General features: G+C 43.1%; 2 protein-coding genes across 4 annotated transcripts; both read left to right on the top strand.

The window, feature by feature from the left end:
* Positions 1-534: 534 nt before the first annotated feature.
* Positions 535-4,334, top strand: PHOSPHO2 (phosphatase, orphan 2). 3 transcript variants are annotated; one of them, XM_077830410.1, is made up of 3 exons: positions 535-580; positions 1,246-1,357; positions 2,408-4,334. In XM_077830410.1, the coding sequence occupies exons 2-3, from the start codon at positions 1,347-1,349 to the stop codon at positions 3,153-3,155; spliced, it is 759 nt and encodes a 252-aa protein (XP_077686536.1). In that variant the 5' UTR covers positions 535-580; positions 1,246-1,346; the 3' UTR covers positions 3,156-4,334. The 3 variants fall into 3 exon arrangements, with proteins under 3 accessions (XP_077686536.1, XP_077686535.1, XP_077686537.1); XM_077830409.1 differs by having other exon boundaries at positions 543-686; XM_077830411.1 differs by lacking the exons at positions 535-580; positions 1,246-1,357 and adding an exon at positions 2,095-2,122.
* Positions 4,335-16,790: 12,456 nt separating this feature from the next.
* KLHL23 (kelch like family member 23) lies at positions 16,791-24,028 on the top strand. Its single transcript, XM_077830473.1, has 3 exons — positions 16,791-18,003; positions 20,270-20,422; positions 23,718-24,028. Exons 1-3 carry the CDS (start codon positions 16,791-16,793, stop codon positions 24,026-24,028), a joined length of 1,677 nt encoding a protein of 558 aa, XP_077686599.1.
* Positions 24,029-24,301: the final 273 nt, after the last annotated feature.

Consider the following 24,301-nt stretch of genomic DNA (forward strand, 5'->3'; position numbering starts at 1 on the left):
TGGTGCATTAGCCAGGGGGCGTATCCGTCTCTCCTGTGGGGTCTTTGCCGCACACCGACCCATCCCAGGCCGTGGCACAGGTTCGCCTGGCCCGTGCGCCACGTCGCAGGCTGCAGGGCCGGGCGCTGCGCTCGCTGGGGCCGGGCACGACACCACACGGCTCAGAGGTGGACGGCCTCGCCCCCAGCCCGCTCTTAGCACCACGTCCCGGCACCGTCCCCCGTCTGTCCCCCGCCACTCGCGTGTCGCCCCGAGCGTGGTCTCCGCGTAGCCCCGGCAGCCTCGTGCCACTCACGCGTGGGCTCCGGTCTCTGGCCTTTGCGCCTCCCATACAGCACCGCGGGCCTGGCGGCCGCGTCCATAACCCCACGAGCGGGGCCGGCGGGCGCCCAGCTCGCTCGGTGCCTGTGTACGGCGGTTACCAGGCAACCGAAAGGCGGGGGGAGACAGACGGCACGACTGGCTGAGAGGCGTGTCACGTGACGTCGCGGGGCGGAGCCGGAAGCGGGGGGGCTCCGTGTCAGAGCTGGAGGACCGGAGTTGCCGCAGCGCCTGCCCCAGTCGGGCGCCTCCCCTCTGTGTAGGTGTAGCCCCAGTCGGGCGCCTCGGGCCCGGACGGTCCCCTCGTTCCGCTGGCGGTTCCTGTCCCCGCTCGGGCCGGACCTGCAGCCGCCCAGAGGCTGAGGGTGAGCACTCTGCGCGGCCCCCTGCGGCCCGGCTGCCGCCTGTGAGGCCGAGTCTTCCCGGCTGCCGCTGCCGCCGCGAGCCTCGCCCGGGCTCCTGTCGGAGCTCGCCTCTGGGGCCTCGCCAGGCCGGGACGCCGCGTCCGGCGCTAGCACAGCCCTGCCGCCGCCGGCCTCCCATCCCTGCCGGCACCTGCCCTGTGGCCACGTCGCTGGGCTCCCCTGGTCCCCGGGCTACTATTGCAAACGGCCTGCCCGGCTTCTGAGAGAGTCCCTGGCCTGCTTCCCGCCCCCCGCCGCTCCGTTCCGTTCGCGCCAGCCTCTCCTGCGGGCCGCCTTGCGGCGTGCTGCCGGCCTGCTGGCCGCCCCCTCCCTTCGGCAGCTCCCTTTCCCGGAGCGCAGCTGAAAACCTTGCTCGCCTTTGCTTGTGCTCTGCGCTCCCTGTGCTCCTGTGTCATGCTGTGGGGGGTTCTGGGGTTTTTTTTGGGGGGGGGCGGGGATGGAGTTTCCAAAAGAGTGATATTGCCTAATACTGGATGGTCCTTTCTCCTTCTGTGCGAAGTGTCCTTTATAGAGTTACTGAGGCTGAGACGAGAGAGAGTTCGAGCTGTAGCTTAAATATTGTTAACACAACCGCTGTCGACTTGCCTGGCGTCTTTCCGAATGAAGAAAAGGTGATGAACGAACTTATTACTAAGATAAACAAAATATGTGCCTACAACTGTGCTAATCAAAGGGTGAGGTGTTTCCTCCAGGGTATTCAGATACCCTGGGCCTGGTCCATAAACTCTAATGCTGCAGGACCACAGTATATTAAGAGTCACCTACAAATCTCCCCATAGTAAGTCAACACTAATATTCACCACCAGCATTATTTGCTTTCTTGATTTTGAGTCATCGTGGCTGCTTGAATGTTGTTACTAATTGTTGTTTTTAAGGGGTGGGTGGGAGAAAACGGGTTAAAGTCCTAGCAACAGCAGCATCTCCAAATGTGTGTCTCAAGGTTTTCATAAAAAGCTTCTATCTCCTGTCTGCAAGCTGAAGAATTTAAGCTGTGAGGGTTGCTTTGGCTGGTGATGTGGATAAAAATTTTTAGAACTCAAGTGCAACCTGGCTGTTTAAATGATGCTGTCCAAGGAACTGGAAATGGCCCAACTTGATTATCATACACATTGTAAGGAGAGTGATCACTTTAGATAAGCTATTACCAGCAGGAGAGTGGGGTGGGAGGAGGTATTTTTTCATGCTTTGTGTGTATATAAAAAGATCTTCTACACTTTCCACAGTATGCATCCGGTGAAGTGAGCTGTAGCTCACGAAAGCTTATGCTCAAATAAATTGGTTAGTCTCTAAGGTGCCACAAGTACTCCTTTTCTTTTTGTGAATACAGACTAACACGGCTGTTACTCTGAAGATTGAGCTTGTGTCAGCAAAGACTAGTGAATAACAATATAATTATGTTGCTTCAGATACTTTTTATACTATCTAATTAAAAATGTAATTGGATAGTGAATTAGAATTTGACCTTTAGAGATAATCTTCTTGCTTGAGCATAACCTTTCCCATAGCTGTAGCACTCATAAACAGCTCACTATGTTTATACATTTGTCTTGACTTTTTTTCTTTCAGAATTGCACTCTTCCAAGCAGGAGGTCATGGTAGGAATTAAATACTTAGCAGAAGCTTCTGTTATATAAAGAAAATATTTCTCTTTTTTTTTTCAGAATATATTCTTATCTAACAACTATGAAGTTTCTGCTGGTTTTTGACTTTGACTATACGGTCATAGATGAAAACAGTGACACTTGGATTGTGAAATGTGCTCCTGAGGAAAAACTGCCTAACAAACTAAGAAACTCCTATCAAAAAGGACATTGGACAGAATATATGAGCAGGGTCTTTAGATATTTGGGAGACAGTGGAGTAAAAGAAGATGAAATGAAAAGAACTATGACAACAATTCCTTTCACTACAGGAATGAGAGATCTTTTAGATTTTATTGGCAAGAACAAAGATTTATTTGATTGCATAATAATTTCAGATTCTAATACAGTATTTATTGACTGGATTTTGAAAGCTGCTAACTTTCATGAAGTGCTTGATGAAGTGTTTACAAATCCTGCAACTTTCAGTGGCACTGGCTATCTTACTGTGCAGAATTTTCACAGTCATCATTGTGCAAAGTGCCCTAAAAACCTCTGCAAAAGAAAAGTGTTAGAAGAATTTGTAGATAAAAAGTTACACCAAGGAGTAAAATATACAAAAATTGTGTATGTAGGTGATGGTGGGAATGATCTCTGTCCAGTAACTTTTTTAAAGAAGGATGATATTGCTATGCCCAGACAAGGGTACACATTACAGAAAATGATTTCTCAGATGTCTGAGGATCTTGATCCTGTGCAGTCTTCTGTTCTAGTTTGGTCATCAGGTATTGAAATTCTGTCTCATTTGAAATTACTTATGAAGGAGTAACTCAAACTATAGAGATGGGTAAAAGTAAATTGGTAAAGGTATTTTATCTTGTGTGGAGTGAATAATACTAACCATATCTGTCTCAAAGCACACAGTCACAATTTTGGGATGCTATTATCTGAAACTAAGGCATTGAAATACAGGATATAAAGTATTGTATTTACTCTTTACCGTAGTGGGAAAGTGAGCATGTTGAAATGGATTATTTATTATATGGAAAAACACTTAGTATGAGCTTTTTCTATTCATTTAAATGGGGGGTGGCAGGGAGGGCACAGGGGGAAGGGAGCAGGGAGAAAGGCTAGAAAGAGGATAATTTATTACAACTATTTTTTTTTTCCAAATCTTGACTTTACCAGTTTGTGCAAATTACTTCTCGTCAGATATTTAGGGGGAGAGGCAGGGTTAGTGCACAGAACAATGGCTTTTAATGGAGGGTTCATCTATATGTATAAGATTTATATTATGCACTAAAAGCAAGGTACTGCCACTGTTGGTTTTGTATATTTGTTAAAGCAGCAAAAATATTTTAATATGTAAATTAATGTTTATGGTCTTGTATATTTGGTTTAAAGGGACATATTAGTTAAATATTTAGTATTTATTTTAAACAAAAGCAAGTTTTCCAATAGTTTTTATTGGCTTTAAGAACATAAGAATGTCATACTGGGTCAGACCAAAGGTCCATCTAACCCAGTATCCTGTCTTCTGACAGTGGCCAATGCCAGGTGCCCTAGAAGGAATAAACAGAACAGGTAATCATCAAGTGATCCATCCCCTGTTGCTCATTCCCAGCTTCTGGCAAACAGAGGCTAAGGGCACAATTCCTGAATCTAAACATTGTCTGTCTAAAAGAGTAATATGTGTTTGTGCAATATGTTTAATTGCCTTTCAAGGCATACTTACTGGAGCTCAAATGCTCAAAGCTTATGGGTGGAAAGAGTGCCTTTTGTCACTCAAAGACATTTCCTCTGTTTTCTTAAGGAAACAGTGTGTTTAAGGAACAAGAGTTCTCTTCAATTCTCATTCAGAAACATGATGCAACACATGTAAATAGGAAGCCACTCCCCAGGAAATTATTTTTAGTCATGGATTCTATTTGTTTTTCACTGTACATGATTTCTGTCACCTCTTCAGAAATATAAGAGTAACTGAATCACAACTGTTGCCATAAAGGGTTTGCCGCCTTCTATCTTGCACACTGTAATTCTCTTCTCACTCTCTGCTATCTCATCCACATACTGAGGGCATGTCTATGTTACGAAATTAGGTCAATTTTATAGAAGTCGATCTTTAGGAACCGATTTTATACAGGGTATCGTGCATGTCCCTACTAAGTGCATTAGGTCAGCGGAGTGTGTCCTCAATACCTTGTCTAGCATCGACTGACGAAGTGGTGCACTGTGGGTAGCTATCCCACAGTCCCCGCTGCCCATTGGAATTCTGAGTTAAGCTCCCAATGCCTCCCAAAAACATGGTCGCGGGTGGTTTTGGGTACATGTTTTTAGTCTCCCCTGCCTCCCTCACTCCCTCTTTGAAAGCAACAGCAAACAATCATTTCACGCCTTTTTTCCTGGTGCCACAGCACGGCAAGCAGGGAGCCCACTCAGCTGCACTCTGCTTTTGTGAGCATTGCGAACACCTTGCGCATTATCCTGCAGTATGCCTAGAACCTAATTAGGAGCCGCCCCCAGCATGAGGAAGACTGTGAGGAAGTCAGGGACACAGAGGTTCCTGAAAGCACGGGATGTGGCAATTAGGATATCATTGGGGCATGCTGATATAGTGGAATGCCAATTCTGGGCCTGGCAAAGAAGTACAGACTGATGGGACCACATAGTGTTGCAGGTCTGGGATGATTCCCAGTAGCTGCGAAACTTTCACATGCATAAGGCCACTTTCATGGAACTTTATGAGTTGCTTTCCCCCTCCCTGAAGCGCAGGAATACCAAGATGAGATCTGCCCTGACAGTTGAGAAGCGAGTGGCGATAGCGCTGTGGAAGCTTGCAATGCCTGACTGCTACCGGTCAGTCAGGAATCAATTCGGAGTGGGCAAATCTAGTGTAGGGGCTGCTGTGATCCAAGTAGTCAGGGCAATCAGTACACTTCTGCTAAGAAGGGTAGTGACTCTGGGAAATATGCAGGTCATAGTGGATGGCTTTGCTGCAATGGGGTTCCCTAACTGGTGGGGCAATAGACAGAACCCATATCCCTATCTTGGCACCGGAGCACCTTGCCAAAGAGTACATAAACCAGAAGGGGTACTTCTCAATGGAGTTGCAAGCCTTCATGCATTCAGCTATGCCCTATCAGTGCAGGAGGACTGCATGAGCTCGAAAAACATGTCAGTGTGGGTGCATTTTTTTCACCTTCTAATCTGCACTAACCTCAGGGACAAAGTTGATGGGGGGAACATAGAAGCATTTGCAGCTGCAGGGAGGAAAAAAAGGGAGAGTAGACTTTTAAGATGATACATTTCTGAGAACAAAAGGGAGACTCTTTCACAGTGAATCAAGCAATTCACAGCAAAGAGCACATATGTTTTAGGTGCAAGGTTGCATTTTGCCTTTTATATTGAGCGCCTGCCAGTATGGGGTGACACATCACACACAGCTGGGCAACAGAATTTGATTTGCAGGCTGCCATGGTAAGCCAAAGGGTACGTGGGGTTGGCTTTTTCCACGTTCATAATGTGGGAATGGTTTCAAACTGCAGCAACCGATAGCTGGTTTCCCATAGCAACCGATGCTGGTTGTGTTTGCCACTTAAAAGGAGGGGCTGTGGTTTTGGGGTGGATATGCAGCATACCCCTCCCTCCCGCGTGGCTATTCTCTGGGATGATCCCTTTTAGTCAAGCCCAAACAGCCCGGCTCATCCACTATGACCTGTCTAATGTGTTGGGGATCACCAAATAGAGGGGATTACTGTTCCCTTACAAAACTTCCCCTATTTCAAGCAGGTGACCATGAATGATATCACTCTCCTGAGGCTGACACAGAAAGATCAAGACCGAATGTTGCATGAATGCAACCAAAACCAAGGACCATTCGCTGCTATGCTTTGTGCTGCAATGATTCCAGGCTACTTGCTATTGGCTTGGCATGGTAAAGTGTCCTATCGTGGAGGACAAAATAAGGCAGCCCTCCCCAGAAACCTTCTGCAAAGGCTTTCAGAGTACCTCCAGGTGAGCTTCATGGAGATGTCTCTGGAGGATTCCTGCTCCATTCCCAGACACATTAACAGACTTTTCCATTAGCTGTACTGACCGCAAATGCATCACAATTGTTCAGGGAAAATCAAACATTAAACACAATTGCTTTTAACCACTGTAGTGTCCTTACAAATGTGCACTCACCAGAGGTGCCTTCTCTGCCTTCAGGGTCCGGGAACAATAGGCCCTGGGAGGGTATTTACTCTAGGGTGAGGAAAAGGTCCTGGATGCCTGGGAGAATGGATTCTCTGCTTGCCTGCTGCACATTCTCCTCCTCCTCCACTTCCTCATCCACAAAATCCTCATCTGTGGTACGTGAGGCTGTCACCTTGCAGGTGTGCATGGAGAGTGTTGGGGTACTGGTAGGGTCCCCCCCAGAATGGCATGCAGCTGATCATAGAAGTGGCAAGTCTGGGGCTCTGACTCGGAGCGACTGTTTGTCTCCTTTGTCTTTTGGTAGGCTTGCCTGAGCTCCTTAATTTTCATGTGGCACTGCTGTGTATCCCTGGTGTAGCCTCTCTCAACCATGCCTTGTGCGATTTTTGGCATATATATCAGCATTTCTTCTGCTGGATCGGTGTTCTGCCTCCACAATCTTCTCCCCATACTGCAGTCAGATCCAGTGTCTCCCATTCGCTCCATGTTGGAGCTCGTTTGTGATTCTGGGACTGCATGGTCACCTACTGAGCTCGCCATGCCAACCAAACAGGAAATGAAATTCAAAAGTTCCCGGTGCTTTTCCTGTGTACCTGACTAGTGCATCAGAGTTGAAAGTGCTATCCAGAGCAGTCACATTGGAGCACTCTGGGATAGCTCCCGGAGACCAATACCATTGAATTGGACAGCACTGTGTCTATGCTACCCCAAATTCGACCCAGGAAGGTCGATTTTAGCGCTACGCCCCTCATCGGGGAGGAGTACAGCAGTCGATTTTAAGAGCCCTTTAGGTCGGCAGAATGGGTTGGTTGTGTAGATGCATTCATTATAAAATCAACCTAATGCAGCTAAAGTCGACCTAACCTCGTAGTGTAGACCAGGCCCTAGGCTCAATCAATGCTGAGTATGGAAAAAGGTGTGAAAGAGGATAGTTTACTTTCCAAAAATACCTGAGGCCCCAGTCTGTGAAGTAGTATTTGCCTGTCTTGTGGGAGGGACTGGGGTTAATGCCCACAGATCCAAAGGTAGTTCAAGAATCTGTTAAATCTGCTTCTAAAGATGCAGATCTCTGACCCTTATCCACTATTGTAGGAGCAGAAACCCTGCGCCACAGAACCCAAGGCCTCCTCTTGACAATACAACAGTTTCCCAAGCCATTGACTATCACCACTTTACTCCCACTATAGGAAGCAAATGCTGGACCAGACCTCCAGTTTTGACGTGTGACTCTGCCATGTACTTTTGCTCTTGATGGCACGGAACCTGCTACCTCTGGTGGCTTCTCTATCTTCACCATGAGCCCTCCGAACAGTGGAGTTTCTGTTCAGTTTCACATGAGCTCTTGGTCCACTTTCTGCCTCAATTTGTTCCCTATTGCCAGTGTAATTGCGAGTGGAGGGATAACTGCCCCTTTACACTCTGACAGCAGTCTGTAATTTCCATTGTCACTATTTATCAAAATCTTTTGTGGAGTCCAGAAGTTTGGGTAATAACTGGTAAATAGTTAACTTGTGCTCCCTCTGCTGACTGCTTGCAGCTCTGCAGCAGTAGAATGAACCCATGCCAGGACGTGTACATATAATGGAAGACTTTAAAAAAATCAGATTGTTTTTAAATCTCACTAAAGACAAATTATGGGCCTAAACTTCAGTCGTTTAATGTCCCATAAAAAGTACAAAATAAGTAGTCTTTAAAAATAGTGTTATGTAAGTAGACTGAACTCCCAGTTGAAGGAGTACAAGTTGGAGCCTAGATACATACCCATTTTTATTTAGATTGTAGATATTTATGTTTAGAGTGCCACGTCACTGTGGATGAAAAGTGCATCTCCTCTACAAAAGGGGAGATTTGTTTTTTTGTATTCTGAATGTAATGTACCTAAGCAGAAGCAGGAAGTGAGTGCAGACTAAGCATTTGGTCATCTAGTGAGTGAGTTCCATCATATTCACAAATACTTTAAGCAGAGAGATAGCATGGTCTGGGGCATAGGGTAGGGGGCTAGGAGGCAGATCTGCATTCTGGTAGAGTAGCTATGCCACTTACCTCCTGTATTATCTCTGTTAAAGGGGAGGATAATACTTGCCTTCCCTTGTAAAAGTCTCTGGGATCTATGTGTGAAAAATGCTAGGATACAGCAAACTATAAGTGTGGTGGTAGGAGGGCGGGGCAACAGGTCACATATACCAAACAGTTCATAATCTGGCCTAAATGAAAGAAGTGAAAAAATAGCTGAGTGGAGACAAGTGGAGTAGGAGGGGAGCAGAGAAAGAAGGTAGGAGGACAAATCTGTGAAGGGTTGAACATCTAAACATTTAATGGTATTGACCCCAAAGCTTTTTCAGTTACAGACATTGTTTTGTTTAAACAAAAATGTGTATATATAGATTATACATATCAGAATTTCACAGCTGATTGGAATATGGTATAACTATTAGTGCAGGATGATAATACATGCTGTTATTTGTGGACTAGATCTGCCCTCTTCAGAATAGGGAAACAAGGATTATCGGGTTTTTCTCCAACCACAAAAGTGATGTAGTGACAAAAACACAACAAAGGTTTTAAGACATAAAATACAACATGCCTATGTTATTTACTTCATAGACATATTTATTCCTTAAACAAACAAAAAAATGCACATTATCCACACTTAAAAGCATGCAATTCTGTATGTAAAATGCAAGAATGCACTTGAATCTCCAGACTAGTCAATTGGGCCTACCACTCTTTTTAGGTTTCAGAGGGGTAGCCGTGTTAGTCTGTATCAGCAAAAACAACGAGGAGTCCTTGTGGCACCTTAGAGACTAACCAATTTATTTGGGCATAAGCTTTCATGGGCTAGAACCCACTCCATCGGATGCATGGAGTGAAAATACAGGAGCAGGTATAAATACATGAAAGGATGTGGGGTTGCTTTACCAAGTGTGAGGTCAGTCTAACAAGATAAATCAGCCCCAAGGTACTGATACAGTTACCTCCTTATTTGCCCTTACAGCACCTTGCCTCTTCTGAAGTTTCAACAAAACTAACCTAAATGTGTTAAATACACACTTGCTCCCTACCTAGCTGGTGGACAGGCATGCAAATAATTTTTTACTACAAATAACTGAATAGATTAAGCCCCCTGGTACAATGAAAAAGAAAAGTCTTGCTGTAAATTACTGAAAACCCTTGTGTTGGTAGGAAAACTGAGAATAATTATTAAAACTCACATTTTTGAGTAATTTGAGTAATTTATTTTCAGTTCGTGGTGAGTGCTTCTTATGTGAATCTTCTGGATGCTGGGTTGAGTAAAATGTGAGAATGGCTGAGCTGTGAACACAGAGTTTAAAATATAAAATTGACAGACCCTCTATCATAGCAGTGATGCTGAGGGCCTCTCTGTCAAACCAGTTAATTTCCACAGGTTGATGTAAATCGCTGTTTAACTTTCTGCAAAACATAGCCCATAATTAACAAATAATCTAAAAGGACTGCAGAATTGCTGATGTGAAAGCGTTTCCCCTGGGATTTTCATTGTTATAGAAAAGTCGCTTCTGCTTAGAATAAATTATGATTTGTATTGTAGCACATAGGAGCCCCAGTCATGGACCAGGACCTCATTATACTACGCACTGGATAAAACACAATACAATCGAAGTATAAGACAGATGGGGAAGTACATGCAAGAAAACACTGAGACAGTATTGGTCAGCATGATAAACTGATCTCAGCACATCAGTAGCCTATCTGTTGTCAAGTTTTTTGTAGTAATCGCGGCAGAAGGGAGTTAGTTAGTTTTGTGGATGTTTATAAGGAGCTCCTCCCAAGGGCAAGGGGCAACATGAGAGAAAGCATGCAGGTGCTTGTTTGAATATTTAATAAGTGGGTGATGGAGGCTGGGATCATGGATAAAATATAATCTGAAAAATTACACATCGTATGCAACCATAGAAAATAGTGTACCACTGCTGTAGCAGGAAGAGAAAGTATGGGTGTTTATGGAATACAATAAACACTTAGCGCTAGATTTTGCAGTTCTTGCAGTGGTGGGCATTTACTCCCACAAATCGTCTAATTGAAGTCAGTGCGTGAAACTCCGTTGATTTCACTGGGGCCAGGATTTCACATGGTGGGTATATTTGTGTGAATAAGTGCTCATAAATGTGAGTAAGGGTTATATAATCTGTCCCTTAATGCATTTAATAATGAAAACATATTTATTAAATTGTTTACATTAAATATATTTACACTTAACTGTTAATACTTTAATGAAATATTTCAAATAATTTAACTTCTACGTGACTATTTCTGACCATTGGTGCATCACCAAACCCATTGTTCCCATTATGCCCAGCTCCCATAAAAGAGCAAATAGATCCTAGTATACTTAGTGACTATAGTTTTAAAGTTCTAAGAACCTGAATTTCTGTCACCCTGTATCCAAATTTTAAATGAGGGCTTAAACATTCACACACATCAGTTTTTAATACTCTCCCCTGCATGGTTATCAAGCATTTTCTCCAGTTTGTTTGCTGATAATGTTGTGTCATGGGTTAATGGGAAGGCTGGTAGTGCCAAGTTTTAATGCTTGCTGGCTGTCGGTCATCTTGTAAAAAAACCCCTGTAGCTGGAAACTGAGAACCTGATGCTGCTACAACAAACAAGATATTTGCATTCATGCTACCAGAGCCTTCCATTCCCTGACTCTGTGTAAAAATAGTTATTTGAAAATTAATGTAGGTCTTAAATAAAGTAACGTGATTGAATAGTCATTGCCAGTGTGACAGCTAGTATATGTTAACTCATAAAAATATAAACATAAGCCCTGGAAACCTTCATTCTAAAAATAAAATTTAAACTCTGGGAGTAAACAAAACACAATTGCATTATTAAACTGGATTTATTAATTTTAATTCCCTAAGCAATAAAACCTGAAAGACCCCACCCATGTATACAGGACATTTTCACTTCCATGGTTCACATTTCACCTTCATTTTGTTAACATTTCTACAGGCATGACCCTCAGCACTTTTCTTGCCTATTTTACAGTTGAAACTGAGTGTTAAAATGGAGCTGAATCTTTTACATAGCTTAGTTTGCAAGCAATGAACAATATTTTTGCTTGCATTCCTTTTGTCTACTTTGGCTTTCATATTCTAGTGTGATATGGAGAAGCTCTTTATTCTCTTTGGAGAGGTCAGTGCTGCCTACTCTCCTTAGAGTAGTTGCAGACCACTAGATTTAGTAAAAGAAATTAAATTAAAATTTCAGGTTGTTCTGTTCAAATTCCAATACTGTAGTGTCTGAGTGCCTTCTAGTCATGCATTAAGAGATGTGACTACCTGTCATGTGTGGTTCTTTCTTTTCCCTTTTTCTCCTAAGGAGGAAATTGTGTTTTAAATATTGTTTTTAGTTTGTCTACTGTGCTCTATTTTTATTAGTAAAGCCCAACTCAAAGAAGTGCATCTTGAACTTGTAAAGGGAAAGTTGCAAAGTTTGTGATGGTTGTTAGATCCTGTGGAGGGTTTGTTAAACAGTCTTGGAATAGATCCTGGGAAAGGGCCATCTCATGTAGAAATGAGCTTTGCCCTCAGGGTATTATTATTTGTTTAGAATTTATTTGGCATTTAGACCGTTTCATTGTGCCACAGGAACAGAGCTGTCAACAATGATCCTCATCTTGCAGATTTAGTTTATTTACCATTCACATGTTCCAGGCCCAGATCATTAAGCACTTTGGGTGAAACCGTGGCCCCACTGAAGTCAAGGAGAGTCTTGCCATTGACTTCAACAGGCCAGGATTTCCCCTCTTGACAGTAAGGACTGAGATCTTGAATAGAATGTGATAGTCTGCAGTGATATTTCATTGTCCATGTGATCACTTGTCCTCCATCTTTGAACACTGCTGTGGCTTTATAGCTTGGCACTTTACAATTAAAATATCCAAGGTTGGATAAGTATTCAAAGTAGTTATTGCTACCCACTGAAGGAACTATAGCTACATCAGGAAGTGCAATCATTCTTTGTTATTAAATCTTTTAATTTAGCATTTGTAAAAGGTGTTTGATAGGAAAAATAGCATAGGGACTTTCAGGTCTCCTGTTAATCCACAATTAAGTGTGTTAAAAGATTTTATGATTTCCACTGAAGCATCCAGCATCTATTCTATATAGGTTTTTTTACTGTCTTCATTACCATAATATCCAGGTGTCTTCCGGTTATGCATTAATCAATGTGATTAACATGTGCCACATGTGGTCAATTTTCTTTCTCATTCTCTCCCTAAGGGGGAAATTTATGTGCAGTGTAGTGTTTTGGTGGGGTTTGATTTTTTTATAATGAAATATGTATATGCTGCCATGTGTTTGTTAGAGAAGGAAAGGACAAAAGGGCATTTTGCTCTTAGAGCACAAGGTGGTGGGGTTTGTGATGGTCCTTAGTTCTGTGGAAATTCACTCCACAGTCTGGATCTGGCTCCTGAGAAAGCTCTGTCCTCTGCACAGACAAGTTTTACACTTGAGACAGAAAGTTCTATTGCACCTGAGGAGTGGAGTTGTTGATCGTGGCCCTCATCTTGGAACTATAGGTAGTCTTTGCTGCGCATAAACCATTGATCATCTTGAAGATAAGAACTGAGATCTTGAACTTGACTTGATATTCTATCAGAATCCAATGTAGAGAGCAGAGGACAGGTCTGATGTGCTCACAGTATCCTGTGTTGGTGAGCAGATACACTGCAACATTCTGTACTAGCTGGAGTTTCCTAAGGGCTGATGGCTCCATGACCAGGTATGAAGAGCTGATTCTTCATGCTTAGGTATTGCATTGCTGTAATCCAGCTGAAAGGTGACAAAGTCAAAGACACATATAACCAAGGCCAAGTCATCATCTGCCATGTGCTGACCAGAGTCTCATACCCAGACAGAGATGTCAGAAAGCATTACTTGTACGTGGGGCTATGTGAGAGCTTAGTGTCAGCAATGAATCTAGGAGCTCTTCTAAACTATGGACTGAATTGACCAATTGTGGGTATATGACTTCATTCAAAGGACACTCCACCATGGCTGCAAAGTCCTCACAGTTCTTTCCCCTGCCAATCAGCATCACCTCTGCTTCGTTCCTGTTCAGCTATAATAGGCTGTTCTTCATCCATGACCTGAGCTTGTCCAAGCACTGGGCCATCTTGGTGGTAGTGATGTATGTGTTGAAGAATAAGTAGAGCTGTGTGTCATCTGCATCCTCTCCCCGTTTAAATCCCTTTTTAAGATTCACTTTTCCTCTGATACCCACAAAAAGCGCACCAAAAATAATAAAAAATAAATTTTAAATCTCTCTCCTTCCCAAGTTATCCAATCCCTTAGACTTCACAGTGCCTTCTGTTTTGTGTGTGTCTTTCACATTGTAAATTCCAAGGGGCAGCATGAGACAAAGTAGGAATTTCTGTAATATTTTTATGAAGCCTATGAGTGCCTCAGTTTCCCCTATTTGCTGCAGTGTTACCTGAGTGGAGGACTGTTTGCTCTCTGGGCAAGCTAAAACACAGGTGTGAGTGGCACCTGGCTGTCTGGGGTCTTAGATCCCATGTCAGTGGAGCTCTTGAGAAGACAACTGCAAATCCAATTGCCCAGACATGGACATTTAGCAACCAAAGACCCAAAGAGAGATGGACTTCCCCACCTCTAAGCAGGGAGGCCGAGCCACATCTCCCCAGTTCAGGAACAAAGGACTGGGGAATAGGTGTGAGGTGGAAGTGTGGGCTGCAGGAAGCCATCGGGCACATCTGAATCTGGACAAAGATAGGTGCGAGGCACAGGGCTTTGGGTTCTGTGCTGACCAGGATGGACTATCCTGTAATTTTCTTTTCTCTATGCTAACGAATGACTACTGGTGCTGTGTTCCAGGCAACTAAAAAACTTTTCTGTTTTACAACGCCGGCTGAGTGTCACCGAGGAGGCACTTTGCTCCCCAAGATTGTACAAGTCTCCCTAAGAGGTTGCCTTAGTTGGACCCGCTGACCGACACTCACAGTATGAAGTAGGGTGCTGAAGGACCAGAGGTTCAGCCTAAGGAGGCAGCGAAGCCACATGGCTTGCCCTAGAGATCCCTAGGGAGGGCCTGGCTCTCTGACTCTTCCAAGCTGGGGTCCTAGCACCAGTCCTTTGGAGCCATGATACAGCAACTCTCTTATTTTGTGTTTTCTACTGCACTGAGTTCATTGCTGGCACTTAGCAAATAACAAATAATAGTCCTGCTCTGAGAATGTTTTTCTCCAGCCTTTCCAGTTTCAAGGGAGCCTTGGCTCCCTGGTTTTGATGGACAGCATTCATTTTAAATCCAGAGTTACTTATGCGCCAACCATAATTGGGATTACTAGTGCTGCTAATTATTTACAGGAGGAAAAAAGAATCAACATGATGAGAACAGTAGACAGCTCTAGTTGTGACACGTCTACATGACAGTTAGACATAATGAGAAGAGTCATTTACACCTACAGAAAGGGAACTCCACAGCTACTTCGGTGTCCGGCATGGATCATTTGCTGTGTTCCTCATGGGGAGTCTGTCCCACATGGGCAGTGGGAGGTTGAGCGGCACGATGTGGGGAGCTCCCCGCATGCCCAGGCCAAGCCCTGAGCGTGCCTTCTACACGTGAGGACAGGATCGCACCGGAGCAGGCTGCAGTTCACCTGGAGCAATTAACCTTGCTGCCTCTTTAGCCTTCGCTGTTTGCGGGGTTCGGCTGAGCAGCATCTGGGCGGGTTGCAGAAGAGGCTGATTTGGGCCCTGGCAGGTGCTGGGGGGATGCTCGCGGCGTGGGCCACTGTGGGGGACTGTGAAAGCCACGTCCTAGGGTAGCTTCCCTGCGCCTGGTTGCGTGTCACTGAGCTGCTGGGCTGGGAAAGCTGCAGCGGCCCCGGGCCCTGCCCCGGCAGGAGCCCTACCCCACAGTCCGCCCCCCTCCGCGCCAGGCGGAGCCGCAGCTGTTGGAGCGGGGCGCTGGTGCCTCGCGGGGGCGCGGTGACCTTGAGGAGGGGGCGCTGCCGGGCTGGAAGCGGCGGCAGGGCGGGGGGAGAGGAGACCGCTGAGACACCCCGACACGGGCCGGGAGCTGCCCCTCAGCTCTTCAGTCGCCTCCCGCGGCAGCCTCTCTCACGAATAAGGTCAAGGGGCCGCTGCCCGCCGCCTGAGCCCGGCCCCAGCCCAGCCGCGGCGGCCGCCTCCGGCAGAGCAGTAAGTGGCTCGCGGCGGTCTGGGCCCGCGCGCGGGGCGGGCAGCGCGGCTGGGGCGCGAGGCGTTACCCCGCCGGCGCTGCGAGCTGACGGCGCCGCCCTCTGCCGGCAGGTTCCCGTTCCGCAGCCGCCCGGCCCCCCGCGTGGGGTTTGAGGGCGGCGCGTGGCTGCTGGGGGGCTTTGCTGGGCGCCTCCCCGCTGCTGCAGGGCCGATGGGCCGGGCAGGGCGCTGGCCCAGGGTCCTCGCGGGAGTCCCCTGCGTTCTCAGGCTGGCCGGGCGCGGCTGATCCAGGGTGCGCCGCAGCAGCGCAGGCTTCCCCGCCGGGCTCCTCCAACCCGGAGCCGGCCGAGCCCAGCTGTCGTGTCGGGGCTTCAGGCTGAGCCCGTGGCGTGAGGCTGCCTGCAACGGGAGCCCCTTTGCGCTAGCGGGCTGAGCCATAAGGAGCTGGCACCCAGTGCTGCAGGGCTCCGCGTCCCCGTTGAGTTCCCCGCGCGCCCAGCGGCCGCGCCACTCCGCCCGAGTGCGATACTGTCCATTGCCGCTTCCCCCGTCATTTTAGTATTGAAATAGGCAGCAGCTCTGCTACAAACGGATTGCGCTGGAGTTGGACATTGGGTCTCTACGCAGCTTGGACTCCACATGGAGTTAGATGTAAAATGTTAAGACATGTGGGTTCCAGTTAGCTCTTCACGTGCCATATTTGCGTGGTGAGAGATCTGTTTTTCTGTGCGCATTCTGGCTGTACGACGTCAAATAATTTGAATAGTACAATACAGCAAAGTCTGTCACAGACCCGTTATTAGAAGGGGGAAAGGAGACGCATCCATATGCATCGAGTTTACTCTCCCCCTGGATGTGGTTGAATATGTATAAAGCCATGAATAAAACCTTATTTGAAAATGCGTGTGATTTTGCTTCGTGACTGGGAAATATTTTGCCTTTTGGACTGCAGCATTGATACAATGTACACGGACAATTAAGACATTCAGCGCTGACTACCCAAAGCAATTTGCATAACTGAAAACTACCCCCTTTTGTTTGACTTTATTCCAGAGATGGCTCTGAGCGGAGAAGAGGACTATACCTATATTTACAACGATCTTTCTCACCCTGTGGATTTCCTGCAGGCTTTCAGAACATTTTACCGGGATGGCTTATTTATTGATATTACTCTTCAGTGTGCTTCTGGTGTGATCTTCCTTTGCCACAGAGCTGTTTTAGCTGCTTGTAGCAATTATTTTAGGGCAATGTTCACAGCTGACATGAAAGAAAAATCTAAAAATCAGATCAAACTTCCCGGGATCAGCCACGCTATACTGGAGGCTCTTGTGAATTATGCATACACATCACAAATCCAGATAACAGAGAGAAATGTTCAAAGTCTCCTCCAAGCTGCGGATCTCCTCCAGTTTGTGTCAGTAAAGAAAGCCTGTGAGCAGTTTCTGGTAAGGCATGTAGATACTGTCAACTGCATAGGGATGCACTCCTTCGCAGAGTATCACCTTTGTTCAGAGCTAGAGAAAGAATCTAGGAGGATACTGTTATCAAGATTTGAAGAAGTGTGGAGGCAGGAAGAATTTCTGGAAATCAGCTATGACAAACTCCTATTTATTCTCTCCAGAGAGAATCTCAATGTTTGGAAAGAAGAGGCAGCCATAGAACCTGTGGTTAAATGGATAGCATATGACGTGAAGAAAAGAATTGAATGCATTTTTGATCTGCTGAACTGCCTCAAAATAGATTTAAATGAAATATATTTAAGATCAGCCTTAAGCTTGCGAAAGAAATGCCAGCTTAATGAAAACAAGATAAGGTCTCTGATATACAGTGCATTAAACACAAACCCAAAAGACATTTCCAAAAGGCCCACAGCAGCTATGTATGTGATTGGAGGATATTACTGGCATCCTTTATCAGAAGTCCATGTGTGGGATCCTTTAACTAATGCTTGGATCCAGGGAACGGAAATGCCTGATCACGCAAGGGAGAGCTATGGGGTCACTAGTTTGGGACCCAACATTTATGTAATGGGGGGCTATAGAACTGACAACATAGAAGCCCTTGATACTGTGTGGATTTATAACAGTGAAACTGATGAATGGACAGAAGGCTGCCCCATGCTTAATACAAGGTACTATCACTGTGCAGTTACCTTGGGTGGCTGTGTCTATGCTTTGGGGGGCTACAGAAAAGGGGCTCCAGCACAAGAAGCAGAATTCTATGATCCTTTACAAAAGAAATGGGTTCCCATTGCAAACATGATCAAAGGTATGTAACTTTTCCTATGGTTATTGCCTCAATGTCTGTCCTTTTTCACTTGCCACCTGTAAACTTTACAGCCATATTTAGGGCCTGATCCAAGCCCATGGAAGTAAATGGGAGTATTTCTATTAACTTTAATGGGTTTAATGGGTTCAGGTCTTTATTAGTCAAACCACTTGAAACATCTGAACTCTGTACAGGACTGTATCCAACAACACTAATGTGAATTTAAAGGTAGTATGTTCAGTTTAATGTTACCTTCTCTTGCGCAAAATTTCTGTATAAGGTATAGAAAAGTCACTGTACAATTTCAGCCCTTCTGGTGCTGAATGGACCTTCAGAAAGTAATCTGTGAAACCTGAAGTTGAGTTTCAATAAAATGATCATAATATTTTTATTCAGATTGTACTCTAATGAAAATGTCATTTAACTTTAGCTCCAATGGATGGTAATTACTTTCTATCCAAACAGCAGTTAAGTTCTATCTGATAAAAACTTCTGATCAGAATAACAAATTCCAGGTATCACAATGTTTACAGTTGTGATCCATTTCTTTATAGCCACATTTCCGTCATTCATAACTTCTGTTCATGTAATTTGTCACATCTCTGTGTATTATCAGTCCAGGACTTTTAAAGTCCTTGGTGGGAAGATGAAAAGTGGCAGCAATTTATTCTACAGATTGAAAAACATTTGATTTGCTTAATTATTTTTAATATTAGAATTTGAACTATTGCAAAGAATAAACTGTATTATCTTGTTATCAAAGATAATGCAAGTAAAAAAATATGAATTAAGTCACTGCATGTTTTTTTTAAATTACATATTCTCTCTTTTATAAGAGGTCTGTAAAATACAAAACACCTAGAAAGTGGATAGTGACTTAATGTTAAAAATCAGTAGAATTCATACTGCTCATGCAGCCATTACTTAGATGTCCATATCGTTTACTATAAACCATTATTCTTATTGATCTAATTTATTGCTAATTTATAAAGAGTAGAATATTAGAATTATACTATAAACTATTTTGTCTCTTTTGTATAGATGTTTTCTCTCTATAATTTCCTTCTGATTTTTTTCCATATTAATTTGGCAAGCATTCATTTTTGTCACTTTTTTTAAATGGAGATAAACATATTGAATCTATTTCCCTAAGTTAAGTATCCTCACACCTTGTCAACTGTCTAAATGCCATCTTGACTATCACTACAAAAGTTTTTTTCTCCTGCTGATAATAGCTCATCTTAACGAATTAGCCTCTCATAGTTTGTATGGCAACTTCCAACTTATCTATCTATCTATCTATCTATCTTCTTAATATATGTTCCAATCTATGCATCCGATGAAGTGGGCTGTAGCCCATGAAAGCTTATACTCTAATAAATTTGTTAGTCTCTAAGGTGCCACAAGTACTCCTGTTCTTTTTGTGGATACAGACTAACATGGCTACTACTCTGAAACCTGTCATAGCTCCAATTTGTTTACTTCCTTGTTTGTACAACAGCATAATTAATTATGTAATTCAGAGGATTAAAATAGTATAAATGATTCTGTGAGGTGCTGAGTAACCTCAATTGCCATTTAAATTTTTCTTGGTAAAGAAATGATTATTTTAAAATGGTATTTAAAATTCTCTATGAAATTAAAATAATTTTAAAATAAGTCAAATTTCCATCCTAACATTGATAGTGCTTCTTTAATGTATGCCATGTTGTTGTAGCCATGTGGGTCCCAAGATATTAGAGAGAAGGTGGGTGAGGTAATATCTTTTATTGGACCAACTTCTGTTGGTGAGAGAGACAAGCTGTGACACTCTTAGTATCTTTACCAGGCCTGAAGAAGAGCTCTGTGTAGCTTGAAATCTTGTCTCACTAACCAACAGAAGTTGGTCCAATAAAAGATATTACCTCATCCACCTTGTCAGTGTTTCTTTAAGTACTGCAAAACTAGGTACAGTACCTAACATATAAATATTACACATAGCTTTTGTGTGGTCTGAAAGGATGGATTGATATTGATTAATATGCAATAAAATATGTAAGAAGCTTTATTGATTTCACTGACTTTGCCTTATATTGACAAGGTAAGGTGTCATAAGAGTTCTCTCTGGTGCTTTTATTACACATTCATTTAAATACCTGGAAGAATAATTTTATACTAAAATATTAATTAACAAGTAACTTCAGCTTATTGATGTGTTATTGATTGAAGTGGCAGTAAGTATTCTGTAGAATCTGAAGTTGTGCTGTGAATTTAATACTATAAATAGGTGTTGGAAATGCCACAGCCTGTGTCCTGTGTGAAGTCATCTATGTAATTGGAGGCCACTATGGTTACAGGGGAAGCTGCACCTATGACAAAATTCAGAGCTATCATTCAGGTAGCAATGAATGGAGCATAGTCACTACAAGTCCACATCCAGGTAAACAGAAACATATAGAATTTGACTTTGGTTACTTCTAGTTGAAAGTTTTAATGATCTTTGTCATTGCTTTAGATAATGTTCTTTTGTAAAGAGAATAAGCTTCAAGTGCATTCTAAATGCATTCTAAATTGCTGTAAGGTTAATAGCTAGCAAAGTATTTGATCAGCAAGCCAACAAATAAATGTTTAATATTAATGTAGTATGAAAAGTGTTAAAATATTATAAAGTTGTTTGCTGTGTTGTTGTAGCTGTGCTGGTCTCAGATAATGAGTGAGACAAGATAGGTGAAGTAGTATCTTTGATTCCTTCCCCAGATCTGAAAAAGAGCTCTGTGTAGCTCGAAAGCTTGTACCTTCCACCAACAGAAGCCAGTCCAATAAAAAAGTATTACCTCACCTAGCTTCTCTCTCTCTAAAAATATTATAGAAAGGGAAAATAAGAGTTATATTCAGAGAAAACATTCTAAATGTATGACCAAAATCACTTTTTAATGCACATTTTGAATGGTTTTCTATGTACAGTTTGGGAGGGGAACATATGAGTTTTATGTTTTAAAGATTTGCTTTACAGAACTTTTAACAATATTTTAAAATTGTTGTACTGAGTGTATTGAAATGTAGGTGAAGTGTTATTTCATTGTTCTTATTTTTATTTTTGTTTTCTTATTTGTGTGCACCTGCTTTTTTATGACTGTGAAGTGTAATAGGGCGTTAGCATTAAAGACAACATAGAAGATAAATGATTGTTTCAGCAATCTCTAATGGATACATTCAGTAGCAGTACAGCTTGGTTGTTAATTACTCTAAAATCCCTTTGTTGGAGACTGTGCTCCTGCTCAGGTTTCATTTTCAACCTTTCGAGCATGTACTTCATGGTGACAGCTGTGTACTCACGTTATACACATCTTTACTGGAGTGGGATTTTCTGGGAGTGCTCTAGCAGGAGAGCTCTCCTGCCGAGAAAGCACTGTTCACACGGGTGCTTTTTGTCGGCAAAACTTTTGTCATTTGGGGGTGTGTTTTTCTCACATGATTGAATGACAAAAGTTCTGTCATTCAGGTTCCAGTGTAGACAAAGCCTTAGGACTTGTTAACACTTAAAATGTTACAACTGTGCAGCTGCATCGCTGTCCCACTTCACTGTAGACACTGTCTACACTGACGGGAGGGGCTCTCTCGTCAGCATAGATAATCCCCCTCTGTAAGAGGCAGTAGCAAGGTTGATGGAAGAATTCTTCCATTGACATAGCACTGTCTACACAGGGATTTAGGTTGGCTTAACTCTGCTCCTCAGGGGTGTGGATTTTTCATACCTCTGAGCTAAGTAGTTATGCTGACTTAATTTTCTAGTGTAGACCAGGCCTTAGTTTGCTTCAGAACTGTATTAGGCATATAATTAATATATTGCTATTTTCTATATTACTAAGTATGGACTATATTATCAATACAGTACACTATTTTCCTAGAAACTCCATACCCTTTTGGGCATTTGGCAAAGGTGGTTTACATGGATTGCTGGCTGGCAGAATAGAAAGTCTCAAGCAGATTTTGCTCCAGAATCTACATATTAATTTTTAAAAATAAAGTTTAATTCTAGCTCTGTTGGTTGCAGAGATCATGCACAGTGCAACCAACTATTGTCTTGAGTCTGCATAAAGACAGGCTGCAACACTAGGGAAATGGAGATTGACAAAAAAGGTCAGAAGATTTTGGCTCAGGAACAGGACAGTGATGATAAACCACTAATATATGGAAGGTGTGAACCCTAATAAGGAAGAGGATGACGCGTTCGAATGGAAAGAGAAGTAATAACACCTAACTCTTATGTAGCACCTTTTAGCACCTTTTTTAGCACTCATTTGTGAAATGCTTTGATCTACTTTCATCAGTAGATCTCAAAGCATTTCACAAAGGAGGTCAGTATGATTATCCCCATTTTACAGAGGGAGGAACTGAACCACAGAGAGGTGAAGTGAGTTGTCCAAGATCACCCAGTAGGTCAATAGCTGAGCTGGGAATAGAATCTAGGTCTCCTGAGTCCCAGCCTTGTCTTGTGCTCTATTCACTAGGACATACTGTCTCCCTGTAATGTAATGGGATGAAATTAATAAAGAGAAATTATTGACAGTTACATTGATTTGACTGTGGAATAGTCTGCTACAGAAGTGGTGGAAGCCTCAGCATATAGGGTAATATAATCTAGATTGGATAAAGGACAAGAAAATTAACTCAAGGGAACAATCCTGAATGGACAGGGTTAGAATAAATTTCCCCCTCTACTTCCTATGTTCATCTGCATAAATTTTTAAACAAGACTCTCTTTAACCACTGGTTAAAATGTATGTAGCTTCTACAATGCCCTTAGTCTTCCTCAGACCACATACAGCAGAAGTTGTTGAGGTTTTTCAAAATCTGATCTGATCCAAAACCAATTTAAGTCAATGGAGAATTTCTTTTGAAAAAAGACCCCACTGTGGCCGATATTGCAACCAGATGCTGTATTTTTTGGGACGATAGTGTATGAAGTTAATGAATGTTTTATGTTTCATTGTGGGCCAGAGATTGTATGGAACTCCATTGGGGGCGGGTTAGTACAGCTCCTGCAGGAACTGAAAACAGCGGGGGATGATTACTAACAGTCCCTGTTTGGAAACAGCTCCATAGAAGTACCAGTCCCTAGACATATACTGCTTCAGGCTGGGTTTTCCAGACACTGCAAAACAAAGAAAGAGCTTTTTGGTAGAGCTTGACCTGAGTTGGGGGGCTTCCTTTTGATTTAGCAAATGGACAGGACCTTCTGTCCAAAGAAAGACCCAACCCTTGTTGAAGTGTTGAAAGGGATGTTGGCCTACCAGACTCCCAGTGTGGAGGATGGGTGATTTCTGAAGTGTGTAGGAGCTTTTATTATTTTATGCTTTCTCTGTAATGCTTTTTTATCCTATGAATAAATGTATTTTTCTGAGAAAGTTGTGTGGTAACTTGTAACGGCTGACAATGCATTGTTCACAGCCTTTGGAGAAGAGGCAATATACAGGGGCTGGCGCATGGGCAGACAGGATTGTAGGGCTTCTCATAGTGTATGGCAGCATGATCTCTATCCAAGAGAGATGATGTCTGGGAGCCTGAAACCTTAAGTGGTGCCCTTGATGGACCACAGAGAGGGAATACAGATTCAGTTACTCTGAAATTGTGACACAGAGTCTATCATATGTATCTGCAGTTTCACTAACTAGGTAGTACTGCTTGTTTGTTTTATTATTCTAAATTAAACTATTTTCCCTTTCTTTCTGAAGAATATGGATTGTGTTCCATTGCCTTACAAAACAAGCTCTATCTTGTGGGTGGACAAACCGCAAACACTGACTGCTATGATCCAGAACAAAATGAATGGAGGCAGATGGCGCATACGATGGAAAGAAGGATGGAATGTGGTGCAGTTGTCATGAATGGATGCATCTATGTAACAGGAGGATATTCCTATTCAAAAGGAACATATCTGCAGAGTATTGAGAAATATGATCCTGAGCATAATAAGTGGGAAGTAGTCGGCAATCTTCCCAGTGCTATGCGTTCACATGGTTGTGTCTGTGTGTACAATGTCTAATACAATTTGAATATCATATGTCTGTTGCAAGAGACAAGCAAGTACAGTATCTGTACCAGTACAGATTACCTCTTCAGCAATGTATTTAATACAACCCATCACTCACATTTAATATAAATCTGTATACAAACCTGTATTTATTAAAATTCACTTCATATAATATAAATGCTGTGACAATATTTTTACATAATTTCATTTTCAAAATAAATTCACCAGTTATTATTTTTCATAAAGGTTTACAAAGCATCTTTACAAAATATACTTCCAGTGGAC

This window comes from Eretmochelys imbricata, chromosome 11, assembly GCF_965152235.1.
Source record: "Eretmochelys imbricata isolate rEreImb1 chromosome 11, rEreImb1.hap1, whole genome shotgun sequence".
Classification (NCBI taxonomy): Eukaryota; Metazoa; Chordata; order Testudines; family Cheloniidae; genus Eretmochelys; species Eretmochelys imbricata.